The sequence below is a fragment of the Oncorhynchus tshawytscha genome, linkage group LG25, assembly GCF_018296145.1.
Source record: "Oncorhynchus tshawytscha isolate Ot180627B linkage group LG25, Otsh_v2.0, whole genome shotgun sequence".
In the NCBI taxonomy this organism is placed as follows: Eukaryota; Metazoa; Chordata; class Actinopteri; order Salmoniformes; family Salmonidae; genus Oncorhynchus; species Oncorhynchus tshawytscha.
Genome location: NC_056453.1, coordinates 39,528,321 through 39,550,072, shown reverse-complemented (window position 1 = coordinate 39,550,072; position 21,752 = coordinate 39,528,321). Strand labels below are relative to the sequence as shown.

At 49.9% G+C, this 21,752-nt stretch overlaps 1 protein-coding gene across 1 annotated transcript; it reads left to right on the top strand.

Annotated features, from left to right (window-relative positions):
• Positions 1-815: 815 nt before the first annotated feature.
• LOC112224038 (fatty acid desaturase 6) lies at positions 816-18,116 on the top strand. Its single transcript, XM_042305741.1, has 6 exons — positions 816-1,492; positions 9,620-9,786; positions 9,896-10,076; positions 12,968-13,155; positions 17,307-17,486; positions 17,879-18,116. Exons 1-6 carry the CDS (start codon positions 1,153-1,155, stop codon positions 18,026-18,028), a joined length of 1,206 nt encoding a protein of 401 aa, XP_042161675.1. The 5' UTR covers positions 816-1,152; the 3' UTR covers positions 18,029-18,116.
• The last annotated feature ends 3,636 nt before the right edge of the window (positions 18,117-21,752 follow it).

The window sequence follows — 21,752 nt, the reverse complement described above, 5'->3', positions numbered from 1 at the left end:
ACTCATCTACTCATCCCTGTCTCCCTCTCTCTCTCTCTCTCTCTCTCTACACAGTGAGCACTAAACAGTTGCTGCTAATCTTCTCCTCCTGACTTAGCCCCCCTTTCCCCCACTCCCCGTCCTCCTCCTTTTCCCAGGCCCTCTGCCAAGGTTACAACAGGGATGAGAGAGGGAGGAAAGAAAGGAGGGGGAGGGGAAACGAGGACTGCAGGGGAGGGGCCTGCGTTATGCACGAAGAGCTTCAGTGAAGAGAGGGAATAAGCAGCAGAATCATTTCTGGAGCTGAGCAGCTGCAGGGTATAGAGTCGTGTGTGTCCGTGCAGTATTCATGGCTTTGTGTGTGGTGTGTGACACTGGGACTTGCCCCGGCTCACTTAGCTCACACCCATCGAAGCCACAGGACGTCCCCAGAGCTGCTGTATTAAACAAGGACTGCACTACAGGAACAACCTGACAAGGAGAGAGGAGAAGACAGAAAGGAGAGAGAACACAGAGGAGGAGAGGAGAGAAAGGGGAGAGAGAGAGAGAACACAGAGGAGAAAGGAGAGAGAGAACACAGAGAAGAGGAGGAGAGGAGAGAAAGGGGAGAGAACAGAGAAGAAGAGGAGGAGAGGAGAGAAAGGGGAGAGAGAGAACAGAGAAGAAGAGGTGGAGAGGAGAGAAAGGGGAGAGAGAGAGAGAACAGAGAAGAAGAGGTGGAGGACAGGGAAAGAGAGAAGTACACAGCGTGTTGGAGAAGAGGAGAAGAGAAGAGTAGAGGAGAAGAAGAGGAGGAGAAGAGGAGCAGAGGAGAAGAGGAGGAGAAGAGGCGAAGTGGGGAAGAGGAGAGAAAGAGGAGAGAAGTGGAGGAGGAGAGGAGAAGGGGAAGAGAAGGGGAGGAGGGGAGTACACACCTCAGCTTATATTAGAAGGAGAAAAGGAAGGTGAGAACCGTCGGAGTGGTTGTAAAGGAGCTGAACTTCTCAGAAGAGACTTCCTGTCATGTTTACCTCAGTCCGGAACCTTTGTGTTCAGGACACAATGTCCAGGCTACTATCCTCAGAGTCTGGACGCTGCCTATGAATCCGTCCATACAGCCGCTGCACACACCGAGCCCTGTCTCTTTTACCGTACTTTGTTGTTGGTCAGGAGGGAGGCACAAAGGGAGCTGAAATGCAGAATGTACCGGAGGAATGGAGAGAAGAACAGAGGGCTGGAGGAGGAGAGGTGGATGCTAAACCCTGGGAGGGTAGAGAGGCCTTATTCCAAATTAACACTGTTAACGCCAAACAGGATATGGACACTGGGAAAGAGAATGGAGAGACCGGGGTTAAGGAGAGGAGGAAGGAGAATGTAGAGATGATGAACGAAGGGGGAAAGGGGACGGAGAAAGAGTCGCTGATGATGGAGCTGACCCGTTTGGTTCAGAAGACAGTGAAGGAGAGTAGCTGGTGGGAGAGGCGAGGCATCGACATCACTATCCTGGTCCTGGCCTTTCTCCTGTTACCTCCAGGTAATCCATACAGCTGTCTCACACACTTCATGCACCTGTCTCACACACTTCATACACCTGTCTCACACACTTCATACACCTGTCTCACACACCTGTCTCACACACTTCATACACCTGTCTCACACACCTATCTCACACACTTCATACACCTGTCTCACACACCTGTCTCACACACTTCATACACCTGTCTCACACACCTATCTCACACACTTCATACACCTGTCTCACACACCTGTCTCACACACTTCATACACCTGTCTCACACACCTGTCTCACACACTTCATACACCTGTCTCACACACCTATCTCACACACTTCATACACCTGTCTCACACACCTATCTCACACACTTCATACACCTGTCTCACACACCTGTCTCACACACTTCATACACCTGTCTCACACACCTGTCTCACACACTTCATACACCTGTCTCACACACTTCATACACCTGTCTCACACACTTCATACACCTGTCTCACACACCTGTCTCACACACTTCATACACCTGTCTCACACACTTCATACACCTGTCTCACACACTTCATACACCTGTCTCACACACTTCATACACCTGTCTCACACACTTCATACACCTGTCTCATACACCTGTCTCACACACTTAATACACCTGTATCACACACTTCATACACCTGTCTCACACACTTCATACACCTGTCTCACACACTTCATACAGCTGTCTCACACACTTAATACACCTGTCTCACACACTTCATACACCTGTCTCACACACTTCATACAGCTGTCTCACACACTTCATACACCTGTCTCACACACTTAATACACCTGTATCACACACTTCATACACCTGTCTCACACACTTCATACACCTGTCTCACACACTTCATACAGCTGTCTCACACACTTCATACACCTGTCTCACACACTTCATACACCTGTCTCACACACCTGTATCACACACTTCATACACCTGTCTCACACACTTCATACACCTGTCTCACACACTTCATACACCTGTCTCACACACTTCATACACCTGTCTCACACACTTCATACACCTGTCTCACACACTTCATACACCTTTATCACACACTTCATACACCTGTCTCACACACCTGTCTCACACACTTTATACACCTGTCTTACACACTTTAAACACCTGTCTCACACACTTAATACACCTGTATCACACACTTAATACACCTGTATCACACACTTCATGCACCTGTATCACACACTTCATACACCTGTCTCACACACTTCATACACCTGTCTGACACACTTCATACACCTGTCTCACACACTTCATACACCTGTCTCACACACCTGTCTCACACACTTCATACACCTGTCTCACACACTTCATACACCTTTATCCTATCCCAAGGTAAGATATCTACCTGCACATCGCAATACATACACCCGTCTCACAGACTTTATAGTGGTCCTCTCTGGCTCAGTTCATAGAGCGTGGCGCTTGCAATGCCAGGATTGTGGGTTCGATTGCTGCTGGGTCCACATATGCACGCATGACTGTAAGTCGCTTTGGATAAAAGTGTCTGCTAAATGGCATTATGATATACTAAAGGTAAACATAGTTTTACCACATTCAGTTCACCAGGTAAGACACCAGGTCACAGCTTGACCTGAAACACCTGTCTTGTGTTTGTCTCCACCCCCCCACCATGTGTCTCCCATTATCCCCATTATCCCCATTTTCCCCATTTAACCCATTATCCCCTGTGTATTTATATCTGTGTTTTCTGTTTATCTGTTGCCAGCTTGTCTTGTTTTATCAGGTCTTACCAGCGTGTTTCCCCTTTTCTCCAGTTCTCCAGTTCTTGTTTTCTAGTCTTCCCGATTCTAACCTTTCTGCCTGTCCTGAACCTGAACCTGCCTGCCGTTCTGTCCCTGATTGACTCTGTCTTGGATTACGAACCTCTGCTTGCCCTCGACCAGCCCCTTGCATGTCCCTTTCTTATAATAAATATTCTGAGAACCGAACTATCCGCCTCCTCTGTCTGCGTCTGGGTCATATTCTGAGTCGTGATAATATGAACTGGCCATGACTGACCCAGCAGACTCGGACCAGCTCCGCAACGCTATCTCCTTCCAAGGAGCTGCGATTCCTCAGATTATCTATTAGGCACCAAGCCTCTAGGGTAAACCCCCAGACTCTCAGTAACCCCGCTACCAGCGGCGCTTCTCCCCAGCCTCCCCCGGCACCCAGAGAACCCCGCTTACCTCCTCCGGAGCGCTACGCTGGAGATCTGGCAACCTGCCGGGCGTTTCTCTCTCAATGCTCCCTCATCTTTGAGCTGCAGCCCTCTTTGTTTTCGCTGAAAGATAGCGTACCTGACAACGCTGGTGTCCGGGAGGGCCCTCGCCTGGGCTATGGCGGTGTGGGAGCAATAATCCACCGTTTGCCTCAGTTTGAGGAGTTTGTGGTGGAGGTTAGCAAGGTGGTAGAAAGGTGCCCGGAAGCTACTTCAACTGTGCCAATTTGCCTCCCCCTTCTCTTTGTGGAGAAGAAAGACAAAACCCTGGGCCTGTGTATCGACTATCGGGGCCTTAATGACATCACGGTTAAAAAACTTTACCCTCTACCACTCATATCCTCAGCTTTCAAGCCTCTCCAAGGGGTGACGATCTTCTCGAAGTTGGACCTTCAGAACGCATACCACCTGGTTCGGATATGGGAAGATTACGAATGGAAGACAGCCTTTAACACTGCTAGCGGGCACTGCGAGTACCTTGTTATGCCATTCGAACTGACACGCTGCCGCAGTGTTCCAGGCCCTGGTCAATGATGTGCTCTGTGACCTGTTGAACCGGTTTGTGTTTGTCTACCTTGACGACATCCTTGTTTTTTCCCGTTCAGCTCAAGAGCACGTCCTTCATGTCCGACAGGTCCTTCAGCGTCTCCTTGAAAATCAGCTTTTTGTTAAAGGAGATAAATGTGACTTCCATCGCTGCACCATTTCCTTCCTAGGATACGTCGTCGCTGCAGGAAATATTCAGATGGGATTCTGACAAGGTGGAAGCGGTGGTATATTGGCCTCAACCCAACATCCAGAGTGCAGCTGCAATGTTTCCTGAGGTTTGCCCATTTTTGCCACCATTTCATCCGGGGTTAGAGCACCCTAGCTTCCCCTATCTGAGCACTCACCTCTCCCAAGGTTCCGTTCACGTGGTCTCCAGCAGCTGACCAGGTGTTCTCGGACGTCAAGCATCGATTCACCACAGCTCCCATTTTAATTCATCCGGACCTGTCCCGTCAGTTTGTGGTGGAGGTCGAGTCCCAGCTTTCTGCCCAGGACCAAAAGCTGCATCCCTGCACTTTCCCTTCCCATCGTCTTAATGCCGCTGAGAGGAACTATGACGTGGGAAATCGAGAACTACTCGTGGTCAGAATGGCGATGGAGGAGTGGAGCCTCTGGTTAGAGGGGCCGGAACATCCAATCTTAGTGTGGACTGACCATAAGAACCTGGAATATCTCTGCACCGCTAAGCGCCTCAACTCAAGGCAGGCTCAATGGGCCTTGTTGTTAAATTAAATTTGACTATCTCCTACTACCCTGGGTCCAAGAATGTGAAGCCTGATGCGCTCTCATGCCTGTATAGCCCGTTGCCACACCGCCTGACCCCGAGACCATCCTCCGTACCTCCTGTCTATCGGCTGCACTCATCTGGGGTATAGAGAGCCTGGTCTGTAACCAGATGTTTGTCCCAGACTCTGCCCTTTCTCCTGGTCCTGAAATGGGTGCATTCCTCTAGACTGACCTGCCATCCTGGTTCCCGTCGGACCCTGGCTTTCATCCGACAAAGTCTTTGGTGGCCCACCATGGTTCCTGACGTCTCTACATTTGTCGCTGCCTGCACTGTGTGTGCACAGAATAAGACTCCACGGCAAGCTCTGGCTGGCCTCATTCAACCATTCCCTGTTCCTCACCAACCCTGGTCCCATATATCCCTGGGCTTCGTCACTGGTCTTCTTCCGTCAGATGGCAACACCACTATCCTTTCGGTGGTGGATAGGTTTTCCAAAGCCGCCCATTTCATTCCCCTTTCCAAGTTACCCTCAGGCAAGGAGACAGCCCAGCTCATGATGCAGCACGTCTTCCAGATCCATGGACTTCCGGTTGACATGGTCTCTGATCGCGGTCCTCAGTTCTCGCCCTGATTCCGGAAGGCGTTCTTCACCCTCATCGGGTCGTCAGCCAGCCTGTCATCCGGTTTTCATCCCCAGTCTAACGGCCAGTTGGAGTGAGCCAATCAGGAACTGGAGATGGCTCTTTGTTGCCTCCTCTCCCCAATCCCATCAACTGGAGCAAGCAACTTGTGTGGGTGGAAAACGTCCACAACACCCTTCCCTGCTCGGCCACTGGTCTCTCGCCTTTAGAGAGTTCCTTGGGATATCAGCCCCTGCTCTTTCCTGAGCAAGAGGAAGAAGTCAACGTACCCTCTGCCCAGATGTTTGTCCGCCGCTGTCGCTGTACCTGGAAGAGAGCCCGGTCCGCACTTATTAAGACCACCTCCAGGTATCGTCTCGGGCAGAGGGTATGGCTTTCCACTCCGGATGGAGTTTCCCAAACTTTCCCCCTGCTTTATCAGCCCATCTCTAAAATCCTTAGTCCCACTGCTGTTCGCCTTCTATTGCCCCAAACCCTCCGTATACTTTCCACTTTTCATGTGTCTAGGATTAAACCTCTGTCTCACAGCCCTGTGTCTCCTTTTGCCAGTTTGTCCTGTTTGGTCAGGTCTTACCAGCATGTTTCTCCTGTTCTCCTTGTTTTCCAGTCTTCCCGGTTCTGACCTTTCTGCCTGTCTTGAGCCTGCCTGCTGTTCTGTCCCTGATTGACTCTGCCTTGGATTACGAATCTCTGCCTGCCCTTGACCTGCCCTTTGCCTGTCCATTATTATAATAAATATCCAGGGAACCGAACAATCCGCCTCCTGTGTCTTTGTCTGGGTCATATCCTGAGTCGTGATACACCTGTCTAACAACCGCAAAACTGGTTGAAATGACATCTTTTCAAACTATTTTGCTCACTGGGTTTTAGCCTGGTCAACCAGGTTAAGCAATTGGTTCAATAGTGAGAGTAACATTTAGTCTGGTTAAACCAGGCTGACGCCTCAAACATATTCGTATAGGTTTGCCACATCCTGTGTAACATGCAGATGTGTTGTAAATACACAGGGAGAAGGGAAGTGAGAAATCCACTGTACTAAAACATGAAGGATTATGGCTGTAAAGTAATCCCAGATTTGAGTCATCTGGCCAAACAAGGTCCCCCAGAGGAGAAGGGTCAGGACCAGAAACGGATACCACGTGCTTGATAGCAGAATAGAATATTCATGGAAGCTGTTCTCTAAGCTGTGTTTCAAATGGCAGGAGTAGAATGGAGTAGAACTGTGTTGCAAAATGGTCCAATGAAAATCTTTTTTTATGCTTATTCATGTAGCCTGGGACCAGGCTAACGCTAATGGCTAGATGTTTGCCTGTTCTACATTCCATAATGTGGAATATTTGCGTCTAGAACAACGTGTAAACTTTCCACCCTTTGTTAGACTCCATTTCCTCCCAACTTCTTCCCCATATCCCTCACTCTATCACGCCCTGACCTTAGAGAGCTTTCTATATCTCTATTTTGGTTTGGTCAGGGTGTGATTTGGGTGGGCATTCTATGTTCCTTTCTCTATGTTTTGTATTTCTTTGTTTTGGCCGGGTATGGTTCTCAATCAGGGACAGCTAACTATCATTGTCTCTGATTGGGAACCATACTTAGGTAGCTTTTTCCCACCTATGTTTTGTGGGTAGTTATTTTCTGTTTCTGTTTCGTTTACTCTCTTTGTTATTTTGTTATAGAGTTCAGTTTAAATAAAAAGCACAAACACTTACCACGCTGCGCTTTGGTCCGATTATTCCTCATCCGACGACGACACCTGTTACACTCTCCTTAACTCCTCAACTACATCTCTCCTTAACTCCTCAACTACATCTCTCCTTAACTCCTCAACTACATCTCTCCTTAACTCCTCAACTACATCTCTCCTTAACTCCTCAACTACATCTCTCCTTCCACATACCCCTCTCTCCTCAACTACACCTCTCCTTACCGATATCATTCTCTCCTTAACTCCTCAACTACATCTCTCCTTAACTCCTCAACAACATCTCTACTTAACTCCTCAACTACATCTCTCCTTAACTCCTCAACTACATCTCTCCTCAACTCCTCAACTACACCTCTGCTTCCCCATATCCCTCTCTCCTTAACTCCTCAACTACATTTCTCCTTCCCCATATCTCTCTCTCCTTAACTCCTTAACTCCTCAACTACATCTCTCCTTCCCCATATCCCTCTCTCCTCATCTCCTCAACTACACATCTCCTTCCCCATATCCCTCTCTCCTTAACTCCTCAACTACATATATCCTTCCCCATATCCCTACTCAACTACGTACATCTCTCCTTCCCCATATCCCTCTCTCCTCATCTCCTCAACTACACCTCTCCTTCCCCATATCCCTCTCTCCTTATCTCCTCAACTACATCTCTCCTTCTCCATATCCCTACTCAACTACGTACATCTCTCCTTCCCCATATCCCTCTCTCCTTATCTCCTCAACTACATCTCTCCTTCCCCATATCCCTCTCTCCTTATCTCCTCAACTACACCTCTCCTTCCCCATATCCCTCTCTCAACTACATCTCTCCTTCCCCCCTATCATCCCTCTCTCCTTATCTCCTCAACTACATCTCTCCTTCCCCATAGCCCTCTCTCCTTATCTCCTCAACTACACCTCTCCTTCCCCATATCCCTCTCTCAACTACACCTCTCCTTCCCCATAGCCCTCTCTCCTTATCTCTTCAACTATACCTCTCCTTCCCCATAGCCCTCTCTCCTTATCTCCTCAACTACATCTCTCCTTCCCCATACCCCTATCTCCTCAACTACATCTCTCCTTCCCCATACCCCTCTCTCCTCAACTACATCTCTCTTTCCCCATACCCCTCTCTCCTCAACTACAGCTCTCCATCTCTCCTTATCTCCTCAATTACATCTCTCTTTCCCCATATCCCTCTCTCCTTATCTCCTCAACGACATCTCTCCTTCCCCATATCCATCTCTCCTTATCTCCTCAACTACACCTCTCCTTCCCCATACCCCTCTCTCCTCAACTACACCTCTCCTTCCCCATATCCGTCTCTCCTTATCTCCTCAACTACATCTCTCCATCCCTATATCCCTCTCTCCTCAACTACATCTCTCCTTCCCCATACCCCTTTCTCCTAAACTACACCTCTCCTTCCCCATACCCCTCTCTCCTCAACTACATCTCTCCTTCCCCATACCCCTCCCTCCTCAACTACACCTCTCCTTCCCCATATCCCTCTCTCCTTATCTCCTCAACTACACCTCTCCTTCCCCATATCCCTCTCTCCTTATCTCCTCAACTACACCTCTCCTTCCCCATATCCCTCTCTCCTTATCTCCTCAACTACACCTCTCCTTCCCCATATCCGTCTCTCCTTATCTCCTCAACTACATCTCTCCATCCCTATATCCCTCTCTCCTCAACTACATCTCTCCTTCCCCATACCCCTTTCTCCTAAACTACACCTCTCCTTCCCCATACCCCTCTCTCCTCAACTACATCTCTCCTTCCCCATACCCCTCCCTCCTCAACTACACCTCTCCTTCCCCATATCCCTCTCTCCTTATCTCCTCAACTACACCTCTCCTTCCCCATATCCCTCTCTCCTTATCTCCTCAACTACACCTCTCCTTCCCCATATCCCTCTCTCCTTATCTCCTCAACTACACCTCTCCTTCCCCATATCCCTCTCTCCTTATCTCCTCAACTACATCTCTCCTTCCCCATAGCCCTCTCTCCTTATCTCCTCAACTACACCTCTCCTTCCCCATATCCCTCTCTCAACTACACCTCTCCTTCCCCATAGCCCTCTCTCCTTATCTCCTCAACTACATCTCTCCTTCCCCATATCCCTCTCTCCTTATCTCCTCAACTACGCCTCTCCTTCCCCATATCCCTCTCTCCTCAACTACATCTCTCCATCCCTATATCCCTCTCTCCTCATCTCCTCTACTCATCTCCCCTTCTTTGTTTCTCCTCCAGCCTTTCTGCTGCTGGGCTCATCCCAGGTCCTGGTGTTTTTCCTGGGCATGGTGCTGATGGGGGTGTCCCATGCTGTCATTTCCATTAAGGGAACCCACCTGGCCAGCCACGGATCGCTGAGCGAGTCCCCCGCCTGGGCCGAGTTCTGGGCTGTGTTCTTTATAGAGGTAAGAGGGGGCGGTCGGGGGTGGGTGGGTGGGGGGGGTCTGTGATCTAATGTCACCATGGTATAATTGCTGTATTTTCAGCTAGTAATTCAGCTATCTCTCTGTCCAGGTGTGTGGGTCGTTCACAGCAAGGGCAGGTGTAACAGGCCACATTAAGATGCATCATGCCCACACCAACGTGATCGGCCTGGGTGACTCCAGCACCTGGAAGATACCCTGTCTACCCCGGAGCGTCTACCTGTTCATCGCACCCCTGGCTATACCCATTATCACACCTCTGGTGGCACTAGGTGAGGCAAAGACAGGGTGTGTGTGTGTGTGTGTGTGTGTGTGTGTGTGTGTGTGTGTGTGTGTGTGTGTGTGTGTGTGTGTGTGTGTGTGTGTGTGTGTGTGTGTGTGTGTGTGTGTGTGTGTGTGTGTGTGTGTTTCCAGGTGTAGCGTCTACACGTGTGCTGTGTAAGATACATAATGCTCTGCTGTTAGGTTGTTTTGAAACAGGAACATGTTGATACCTGTGCTAAGAGAATCATGTTTCAGAAGGCTGACAATAACATTATTGTTTAGGCCCCTTCTTATTTACATTGATATTTTCACTCCAGGCTGTGATGGTGGAACTGTCTGTGTCTCTGGTCTCTGTCTCTGGTCCCTGTCTCTGGTCTCAGGTCTCTGGTCTCTGGTCCCTGTCTCTGGTCTCTGGTCTCTGTCTCTGTTCCCTGTCTCTGGTCCCTGGTCCCTGTCTCTGGTCTCTGGTCTCAGGTCTCTGGTCTCTGGTCCCTGTCTCTGGTCCCTGTCTCTGGTCTCTGGTCTCTGTCTCTGGTCCCTGTCTCTGGTCTCTGGTATCTGGTCCCTGTCTCCTGTCTCTGGTCTCTGGTCCCTGTCTCTGGTCTCTGTCTCTGGTGTCTGTCTCTGGTGTCTGTCTCTGGTCTCTGTCTCTGGTCCCTGTCTCTGGTCCCTGTCTCTGGTCTCTGTCTCTGGTCCCTGGTATCTGGTCCCTGTCTCTGGTCTCTGTTCCCTGTCTCTGGTCTCTGGTATCTGGTCTCTGGTCCCTGGTCCCTGTCTCTGGTCCCTGTCTCTGGTCTCTGGTCCCTGTCTCTGGTCTCTGGTCTCTGTTCCCTGTCTCTGGTCTCTGGTCTCTGGTCCCTGTCTCTGGTCTCTGTTCCCTGTCTCTGGTCTCTGGTCCCTGTCTCTGGTCCCTGGTCCCTGTCTCTGGTCCCTGTCTCTGGTCCCTGTCTCTGGTCCCTGTCTCTGGTCTCTGGTATCTGGTCCCTGTCTCTGGTCTTTGTTCCCTGTCTCTGGTCTCTGGTGCCTGTCTCTGGTCCCTGGTCCCTGGTCCCTGTCTCTGGTCCCTGTCTCTGGTCTCTGGTCCCTGTCTCTGGTCTCTGGTCTCTGGTCTCTGGTCTCTGTCTCTGTTCCCTGTCTCTGTTCCCTGTCTCTGGTCTCTGGTATCTGGTCTCTGGTCTCTGTTCCCTGTCTCTGGTCTCTGGTCCCTGTGTCTGGTCCCTGGTCCCTGTCTCTGGTCCCTGTCTCTGGTCCCTGTCTCTAGTCTCTGGTCCCTGTCTCTGGTCTCTGGTCTCTGTCTCTGTTCCCTGTCTCTGTTCCCTGTCTCTGGTCTCTGGTATCTGGTCTCTGGTCTCTGGTCTCTGGTTCCTGTCTCTGGTCCCTGGTCCCTGGTCCCTGTCTCTGGTCCCTGTCTCTGGTCTCTGTTCCCTGTCTCTGGTCTCTGGTTTCTGGTCTCTGGTCTCTGGTCCCTGTCTCTGGTATCTGGTCCCTGTCTCTGGTCTCTGTTCCCTGTCTCTGGTCTCTGGTCTCTGGTCTCTGGTCCCTGTCTCTGGTCTCTGTTCCCTGTCTCTGGTCTCTGGTCCCTGTCTCTGGTCTCTGGTCTCTGTCTCTGTTCCCTGTCTCTGTTCCCTGTCTCTGGTCTCTGGTCTCTGGTCTCTGGTCCCTGTCTCTGGTCTCTGGTCTCTGTCTCTGTTCCCTGTCTCTGTTCCCTGTCTCTGGTCTCTGGTCTCTGGTCTCTGGTCCCTGTCTCTGGTCTCTGTTCCCTGTCTCTGGTCTCTGGTCCCTGTCTCTGGTCTCTGGTCTCTGGTCTCTGTCTCTGTTCCCTGTCTCTGTTCCCTGTCTCTGGTCTCTGGTATCTGGTCCCTGTCTCTGGTCTCTGTTCCCTGTCTCTGGTCTCTGGTGCCTGTCTCTGCTCCCTGGTCCCGGTCTCTGGTCCCTGTCTCTGGTCTCTGGTCCCTGTCTCTGGTCCCTGTCTCTGGTCCCTGTCTCTGGTCCCTGTCTCTGGTCCCGGGTCACTGTCTCTGGTCTCTGTCTCTGATCCATGTCTTTGTCCCTGTCCCTTGTCTCTCTCTGATCCTTGTCCCTGTCCCTGTCGTGTGACTGTATCTGACTGTGTATTGTAACTGATTGTGTGTGTCCCTGACTGTGACTGTATCTATCTGTGATGTCCCCGTGGGCTTTCGACTGGATCACTTATGACAATTTACCATAACGCAACACGCCTTTCAAAGTGTGTTGCATTATTGGGATAAAAAGTGTCAGACTTGCGCCTACATGTTGACTCCATGAACTTTACAAAAAATCATGTGATCAAAGGTCATGAAGTTCTGACTGCAGTCGACTGCCATTTTCTGCATTTTGTTCTTCACCAACTTCATCCTGCAGCATCGCCTGCATTGTGGGAGGATCTATCGTCAACCAATCATTAGGCTGTTTTTATTTCACCCACAGGAACGTGACCAAAGACACGACTGAAACAGGAACCAAAACACCGCAATTTATGTGTACAGTGGTTATATATAAATGAATGTGATATTTGAGTCTGGACTCTCTCTCTCTCTCTCTCTCTCTCTCTCTCTCTCTCTCTCTCTCTCTCTCTCTCTTTCTCTCACCAACGTACACAACATACACACATACAGTACGAGTCAAAAGATTGGACACATCTACTCATTCAAGGGTTTTTCTTTACACACATATAGTCAGTGTGATATTGGGGTTGGAGACATGTTTATCTGGTCATTATAAAGAACAACTTCACTGAGCCTTGCAGTTGGAAAACCACATTACTGTCGTAGATGCTCCTCATCCCGACTTCACTCCTCTACTCGTCTACAGGCGGATGCTTTCGCCCTACCACTCAAACGAGCCCCCCTCCTTCCCCCCGTCTGTGTGTGTCCTGTAGGGCAGCTGAAGGACCACTCGGTGAGCCAGGCCCTGAGGACAGTCCTGATGGTGTCCCTGGGGTTCTACTCTCAATACTGGCTACTGATGAGTGTGTCTGGGTTCCAGTGTCCGTACAGCAGCCTCCTCTGCATGCTGCTCTGCAGGGCCATGTTCTCTATACCTTACATACACGTTAACATCTTCCAGGTGAGATGGTGAACAACACGCATGTACACACCTGGACGGACACGCACACACACACACTCACACTCTCACTCTCACTCTCACTCACACTCACACTCTCACACTCACACACACACTCACACACTCACACTCACACACACACACACTCACTCTCACTCACACTCACACTCTCACTCACACTCACACTCACACTCTCACACTCACACTCACACTCACACTCACACTCACTCACTCTCACACTCACTCACTCTCACACTCACTCACACTCACACTCACTCACACTCACACTCACTCACACTCACTCACACTCACACTCACACTCAGTCACACTCTCACTCACACTCACACTCACACTCACACTCACACACACTCTCACACTCACACTCACACTCACACTCACACTCACACACTCTCACACTCACACTCACACTCACACTCACACTCAGTCACACTCTCACACTCACACTCACACACACACTCACACACACACACACACACACACACACACACACACACACACACACACACACACACACACACACACACACACACACACACACACACACACACACACACACACACACTTGACTAGATCTTCTTAACTCTTTCTTGAACTGCACTGTTGGTTAAGGGCTTGTAAGGTAACATTTCACAGTAAGGTCTACACTGTTGGTTAAGGCCTTGTAAGGTAACATTTCACAGTAAGGTCTACACTGTTGGTTAAGGCCTTGTAAGGTAACATTTCACAGTAAGGTCTACACTGTTGGTTAAGGCCTTGTAAGGTAACATTTCACAGTAAGGTCTACACTGTTGGTTAAGGCCTTGTAAGGTAACATTTCACAGTAAGGTCTACACTTGTTGTATTTGGCACGTGACAAATAAAGTTTGATTTGATAACAACAAAGTCAGGAATAAATGGGTAGTTGCTGATCTGGTCATTATTTGGGTTGATTAGTATTTGGGTCAAACTGTTAACTCAGTCTTTCGTAGAAAAAGCCCCCCTCCACACTTCACAATGCAGCATTGTGTCCTCACAGCTTCTACCAGGAATTTGAACATTACAGGCAGTTCAAAGGCTACAGAAAAAACCCATTCATGCATAACTTTCCCAGACGTAGCCTTTCGTTTCCAGTCCATTGTGTTAATGAGTACAAAAGGTTTTTTTTGAAGTGGGATTGAATGAATCAGTGATTATTGATGTAGTTTAAACCCATGGGGTAGAGGTGGGGTGGAGGGGTGGGGGGGTGGGGGGGGACGCTTGTGTCAAAAGTAGTGCACTAAACTGGGAATACCGTGCAATTTGGGATGCAGTCCTTATGTTCTTCAGGGTTGAGTACTAAATGTGAAGGAAAAACCTCTTCCCCTAATAGTATGTTGTTGTTCTGTTTGTGTTTCTATTGTTGTCACCATCCTCCCTGGTACTCCCACGGTGACTGTCCCTCTCGGGCCCTGTACTGTTGACCCCATCCTCCCTGGTACTCCCACTGTGACTGTCCCTGTACTGTTGACACCATCCTCCCTGGTACTCCCACTGTGACTGTCCCTGTACTGTTGACACCATCCTCCCTGGTACTCCCACTGTGACTGTCCCTCTCGGGCCCTGTACTGTTGTCCCCATCCTCCCTGGTACTCCCACTGTGACTGTCCCTCTCGGGCCCTGTACTGTTGTCCCCATCCTCCCTGGTACTCCCTCTGTGACTGTCCCTCTCGGGCCCTGTACTGTTGTCCCCATCCTCCCTGGTACTCCCACTGTGACTGTCCCTCTCGGGCCCTGTACTGTTGTCCCCATCCTCCCTGGTACTCCCACTGAGACTGTCCCTCTCGGGCCCTGTACTGTTGTCCCCATCCTCCCTGGTACTCCCACTGTGACTGTCCCTCTCGGGCCCTGTACTGTTGTCCCCATCCTCCCTGGTACTCCCACTGTGACTGTCCCTCTCGGGCCCTGTACTGTTGACCCCATCCTCCCTGGTACTCCCACTGTGACTGTCCCTCTCGGGCCCTGTACTGTTGACCCCATCCTCCCTGGTACTCCCACTGTGACTGTCCCTGTACTGTTGACACCATCCTCCCTGGTACTGCCACTGTGACTGTCCCTGTACTGTTGTCCCCATCCTCCCTGGTACTGCCACTGTGACTGTCCCTCTCGGGCCCTGTACTGTTGTCCCCATCCTCCCTGGTACTCCTCTGTGACTGTCCCTCTCGGGCCCTGTACTGTTGTCCCCATCCTCCCTGGTACTCCCCACTGTGACTGTCCCTCTCTGTACTGTTGTCCCCATCCTCCCTGGTACTCCCACTGAGACTGTCCCTCTCGGGCCCTGTACTGTTGTCCCCATCCTCCCTGGTACTCCCACTGTGACTGTCCCTCTCGGGCCCTGTACTGTTGTCCCCATCCTCCCTGGTACTCCCACTGTGACTGTCCCTCTCGGGCCCTGTACTGTTGACCCCATCCTCCCTGGTACTCCCACTGTGACTGTCCCTCTCGGGCCCTGTACTGTTGACCCCATCCTCCCTGGTACTCCCACTGTGACTGTCCCTGTACTGTTGACACCATCCTCCCTGGTACTCCCACTGTGACTGTCCCTGTACTGTCCCCATCCTCCCTGGTACTCCCACTGTGACTGTCCCTGTACTGTTGACACCATCCTTCCTCTCCCACTGTGACTGTCCCTGTACTGTTGACACCATCCTCCCTGGTACTCCCACTGTGACTGTCCCTGTACTGTTGACACCATCCTCCCTGGTACTCCCACTGTGACTGTCCCTGTACTGTTGACACCATCCTTCCTGGTACTCCCACTGTGACTGTCCCTGTACTGTTGACACCATCCTCCCTGGTACTCCCACTGTGACTGTCCCTGTACTGTTGACACCATCCTCCCTGGTACTCCCACTGTGACTGTCCCTGTACTGTTGACCCCATCCTCCCTGGTACTCCCACTGTGACTGTCCCTCTCGGGCCCTGTACTGTTGACACCATCCTCCCTGGTACTCCCACTGTGACTGTCCCTGTACTGTTGACCCCATCCTCCCTGGTACTCCCACTGTGACTGTCCCTCTCGGGCCCTGTACTGTTGACACCATCCTCCCTGGTACTCCCACTGTGACTGTCCCTGTACTGTTGACACCATCCTCCCTGGTACCCCACTGTGACTGTCCCTGCACTGTTGACACCATCCTCCCTGGTACTCCCACTGTGACTGTCCCTGTACTGTTGACACCATCCTCCCTGGTACTCCCACTGTGACTGTCCCTGTACTGTTGACACCATCCTCCCTGGTACTCCCACTGTGACTGTCCCTGTACTGTTGACACCATCCTCCCTGGTACTCCCACTGTGACTGTCCCTGTACTGTTGACACCATCCTCCCTGGTACCCCACTGTGACTGTCCCTGTACTGTTGACACCATCCTCCCTGGTACTCCCACTGTGACTGTCCCTGTACTGTTGACACCATCCTCCCTGGTACTCCCACTGTGACTGTCCCTCTCGGGCCCTGTACTGTTGACCCCATCCTCCCTGGTACTCCCACTGTGACTGTCCCTCTCGGGCCCTGTACTGTTGACCCCATCCTCCCTGGTACTCCCACTGTGACTGTCCCTGTACTGTTGACACCATCCTCCCTGCTACTCCCACTGTGACTGTCCCTGTACTGTTGACACCATTGCAGAAGTATGTAACTGAATGGATGGGCCCATAGAGATGAATAGTAATGTTTATAGGTAGACCTCCAGCAGCCTGATCACGCTGGACTCTACATCCCAACTTTCTACTGTACTGTGAATGTGTCCAGAACAGCAACAACATGTTTCTCTGGACTCTACATCCCAACTTTCTACTGTACTGTGAATGTGTCCAGAACAGCAACAACATGTTTCTCTGGACTCTACATCCCAACTTTCTACTGTACTGTGAATGTGTCCAGAACAGCAACAACATGTTTCTCTGGACTCTACATCCCAACTCTCTACTGTACTGTGAATGTGTCCAGAACAGCAACAACATGTTTCTCTGGACTCTACATCCCAACTCTCTACTGTACTGTGAATGTGTCCAGAACAACATGTTTCTCTGTGGGTATCTTTCTCTTCACTGAATCAGCAGCGTTCCTTCACCCTGAGCAGGTCTTTCCTTTAACCCGTCCTCTCCTGTTCAGCACATCGGCCTGTCCATGTTCTCCCCGACCCGCCGGCCCAAGAGGATTTACCAGATGACCCACGGGGTTCTGAACCTTCCCCGGAACCCCCTGCTGGACTGGACCTTCGGACACTCCCTCATCAACTGTCACGTGGAACACCACCTCTTCCCCTTCCTCTCGGACAACATGTGTCTCAAGGTACTATGTGTTTGTGTCCCAAATGGCACCCTATTCCCCATAGGGCTCAGGTCAAAAGTAGTGCACTACCTAGGGAATAGGATACCATAGGACACAGACAGTGTGTCTGTCAAATATGTGTGGGGAAAGTCAGGATTGGGGCAAATTCCGTTTCACATTTACTAATTGAAAAGCAATGAGGAATTGATCAAATTGAAATGGAATTGTCCCCAACCTTGCTTACATTGCAATAACAGTATATCTGTCAAATATACATTAATCAAATTAGCTTCTTTCAAGAAAATTATATTCACTTTCACCTCTTAACTACATGGAAATATATGACAACTGCTGATGTAAAACAAAAATGTCTTGATAAAATAAATTTCCTTTCCTCCCTCCTCTCCTCTCAGGTAAAGCCCATCGTGTCCCAGTATCTAAAGGAGAAGGAGCTTCCATACCAGGAAGACACATATCTCTCCCGTCTGCAGCTCTTCTTTCACAAGTACCAGGAGCTCATGGTGTTCGCCCCGCCCATCACCGAGCTGGTGGGGGTGCAGTGATGGAGGGGGGAAGGAGAGAGGGAGAAGGAGAGAGGGAGACGGAGAGAGGGAGTCAGAGAGAGGGCGACAGAGAGAGGGCGACAGAGAGAGGGAGACAGAGAGAGGGAGACAGAGAGAGGGAGTCAGAGAGAGGGAGTCAGAGAGAGGGCGACAGAGAGATGGCGACAGAGAGAGGGAGACAGAGAGAGGGAGACAGAAAGAGGGAGACAGAGAGAGAGCGACAGACAGAGAGAGGGCGACAGACAGAGAGAGGGCGACAGACAGAGAGACGGCGACAGACAGAGGGAGACAGAGAGAGGGCGTCAGAGAGAGGGTGACAGAGACAGAGAGAGGGAGACAGAGACAGAGAGAGGGAGACAGAGAGAGAGACAGAGAGAAGGAGACAGAGAGAAGGAGACAGAGAGAGGGAGACAGAGAGAGGGAGACAGAGAGAGAGGGAGACAGAGAGCGGGAGACAGAGAGAGGGAGACAGAGAGAGGGAGACAGAGAGAGAGAGACAGAGAGAGAGGGAGACAGAGAGAGGGAGACAGAGAGAAGGAGACAGAGAGAGAGGGAGACAGAGAGAGGGAGACAGAGAGAGAGAGACAGAGAGAAGGAGACAGAGAGAGGGAGACAGAGACAGAGAGAGGGAGACAGAGACAGAGAGAGGGAGACAGAGAGAGAGACAGAGAGAAGGAGACAGAGAGAAGGAGACAGAGAGAGGGAGACAGAGAGAGGGAGACAGAGAGAGAGACAGAGAGAAGGAGACAGAGAGAAGGAGACAGAGAGAGGGAGACAGAGAGAGGGAGACAGAGAGAAGGAGACAGAGAGAGGGAGACAGAGAGAGGGAGACAGAGAGAGAGGGAGACAGAGAGAGAGGGAGACAGAGAGAAGGAGACAGAGAGAAGGAGACAGAGAGAAGGAGACAGAGAGAGGGAGACAGAGAGAGGGAGACAGAGAGAGGGAGACAGAGAGAGGGAGACAGAGAGAGGGAGACAGAGAGAGAGAGGGAGACAGAGAGCGGGAGACAGAGGCCAGAGGTGGAGGATGACATACACCTACTAACTAACCCACACTGCTGTATGCTGTCATTGGAATAACAGATTGTTAACACTGTCCTATCTAGCAGGATCAATAAGAGCTCAAACTAACTGGCATTAACACAGCTGCAAATTCATCAATTATTCATGTGAAAAAAAAATTAATTAACTGTAACGAATACATAATCTTCATAATCTAAGACTGTAATATGATAGCTACCAATGATCTCTAGTCAAGACAATGTGTGTAATTAATGGTACATACATATTTTCATAAACTGACCTGTATTGTTCCCTTATGTGATCTATCAGAGTAATAAAACAATACAGAAACACACCACATTACCGAGAAAGTGTCCAAATCATATTAACATGTAACAATATTAAACCGCTAATATCAATGTGATGTAATTGAAAAACCTATTGATACCTGCTACAGATGTCTTTTTTGATTTCAAGGCTCATAGGCCTCTCGTCCAAACTAGTCCACTACCTTTGACCAAGGCTCATAGGCCTCTCGTCCAAACTAGTCCACTACCTTTGACCAAGGCTCATAGGCCTCTCGTCCAAACTCCACTTTGACCAAGGCTCTTGACCATTTGACCAAGGCTCATAGGCCTCTCGTCCAAACTAGTCCACTACATTTGACCAAGGCTCATAGGCCTCTCGTCCAAACTAGTGCACTACATTTGACCAAGGCTCATAGGCCTCTCGTCCAAACTAGTCCACTACATTTGACCAAGGCTCATAGGCCTCTCGTCCAAACTAGTCCACTACCTTTGACCAAGGCTCATAGGCCTCTCGTCCAAACTAGTGCACTACATTTGACCAAGGCTCATAGGCCTCTCGTCCAAACTAGTCCACTACCTTTGACCAAGGCTCATAGGCCTCTCATCCAAACTAGTCCACTACATTTGACCAAGGCTCATAGGCCTCTCGTCCAAACTAGTCCACTACCTTTGACCAAGGCTCATAGGCCTCTCGTCCAAACTAGTCCACTACATTTGACCAAGGCTCATAGGCCTCTCGTCCAAACTAGTCCACTACTTTTGACCAAGGCTCATAGGCCTCTCGTCCAAACTAGTCCACTACGTTTGACCAAGGCTCATAGGGCTATCGTCAAAACTAGTGCACTACATTTGACCAAGGCTCATAGGCCTCTCATCCAAACTAGTCCACTACTTTTGACCAAGGCTCATAGGCCTCTCGTCCAAACTAGTGCACTACATTTGACCAAGGCTCATAGGGCTATCCATAGGGCTATCGTCAAAACAAGTGCACTACATTTGACCAAGGCTCATAGGGCTATCGTCAAAACTAGTGCACTACATTTGACCAAGGCTCATAGGCCTCTCGTCCAAACTAGTGCACTACATTTGACCAAGGCTCATAGGCCTCTTGTCCAAACTAGTCCACTACCTTTGACCAAGGCTCATAGGCCTCTCATCCAAACTAGTCCACTACATTTGACCAAGGCTCATAGGCCTCTCGTCCAAACTAGTCCACTACCTTTGACCAAGGCTCATAGGCCTCTCGTCCAAACTAGTCCACTACATTTGACCAAGGCTCATAGGCCTCTCGTCCAAACTAGTGCACTACTTTTGACCAAGGCTCATAGGCCTCTCGTCCAAACTAGTCCACTACGTTTGACCAAGGCTCATAGGGCTATCGTCAAAACTAGTGCACTACATGGAGTAGGGTGACATTTAGGACACATCCTGAATATGTCTAACTGACTGAGGAGATGAATCCGACCAGGAGCGTATTTACCACAGACCGATTGTGTTTTTTTTTTCAGTTGTTGACAAAGAAAACCGTTGTTTACACTGAAATGACAGTAAATATGAAATAAATCAATGAATCATGTCTGTGCCATTGTGCTATGTTTTCATTCTGAGAAACGTCCCTTAAAAAACTGAGATGCTGTAGTATGAGACCAGTGTTTATTGCCAGTCCATACCCTGCGCTGTACTGTGTTGATCTGTACGCTATTCAGTTCTGCCACTAGGTGGCAGAGTTGGATCAGTCTTTTCAATCAAAGCTCTGGCCTCTTATCAACTCAAGAGAATAAAATAATCAATATTTGCTTCTCCATTGCATTGTACTTTGCAATTTGTAATTTGTCCCAACCACTTAGACATACGACCAGCGTGTCGTTTGTATACCTCTGGTAGGATACCATCGTTTCTTATCAGAAAATACATAGGGAATAAATTATTAATTCAAATGCTTGATTGATCCTGTTATATAATCATCTGATAGTATAGAAGTGTTATCCATCAATGATCAACTCATAATCAACTCCAGATGTGCAAATCATGACAGAGACAAGAGGAGTACTACTACACCTCTGTGTGTCCAGTCTGAGCTCCACCCATGTTGCTACTTTTACTCTGTCATCTGATACACAAGGAAATAAAAGGGAGGGCCATGATTGCATGGAGGAGGGCGCGTGGGTGTGTTTGTTTCGGGGCGGGTATATGTATGTATGTGTGTTTGTTTTTGTGTGTGGTGTGTGTGTGTGTGTGTGTGTGTGTGTGTGTGTGTGGATGGTGTGTGTGTGTGTGGAGTTAGCTGAAACTATGAGAGATTCAGCTGAGACGCTCACATAGTTGAGGTGTGGCTTGTTAGAGGCTCCAGGAAGGAACTAACTCAGGTTAGCCAGAGGCAGACAGAGTAGAACAGAACAGAACAGGAGCGGCTGA

What these genes read in the sequence shown, in the direction of transcription:
- LOC112224038 (XM_042305741.1), top strand. Translation starts at nt 1,153, where the DNA reads ATGCAGAATGTACCGGAGGAATGGAGAGAAGAACAGAGGGCTGGAGGA. An exon ending in CACACCTCTGGTGGCACTAG is followed by an intron (nt 10,077 to 12,967) that starts GTGAGGCAAAGA and finishes TGTGTCCTGTAG; the next exon opens with GGCAGCTGAAGGACCACTCG. An exon ending in CGGACAACATGTGTCTCAAG is followed by an intron (nt 17,487 to 17,878) that starts GTACTATGTGTT and finishes CTCTCCTCTCAG; the next exon opens with GTAAAGCCCATCGTGTCCCA.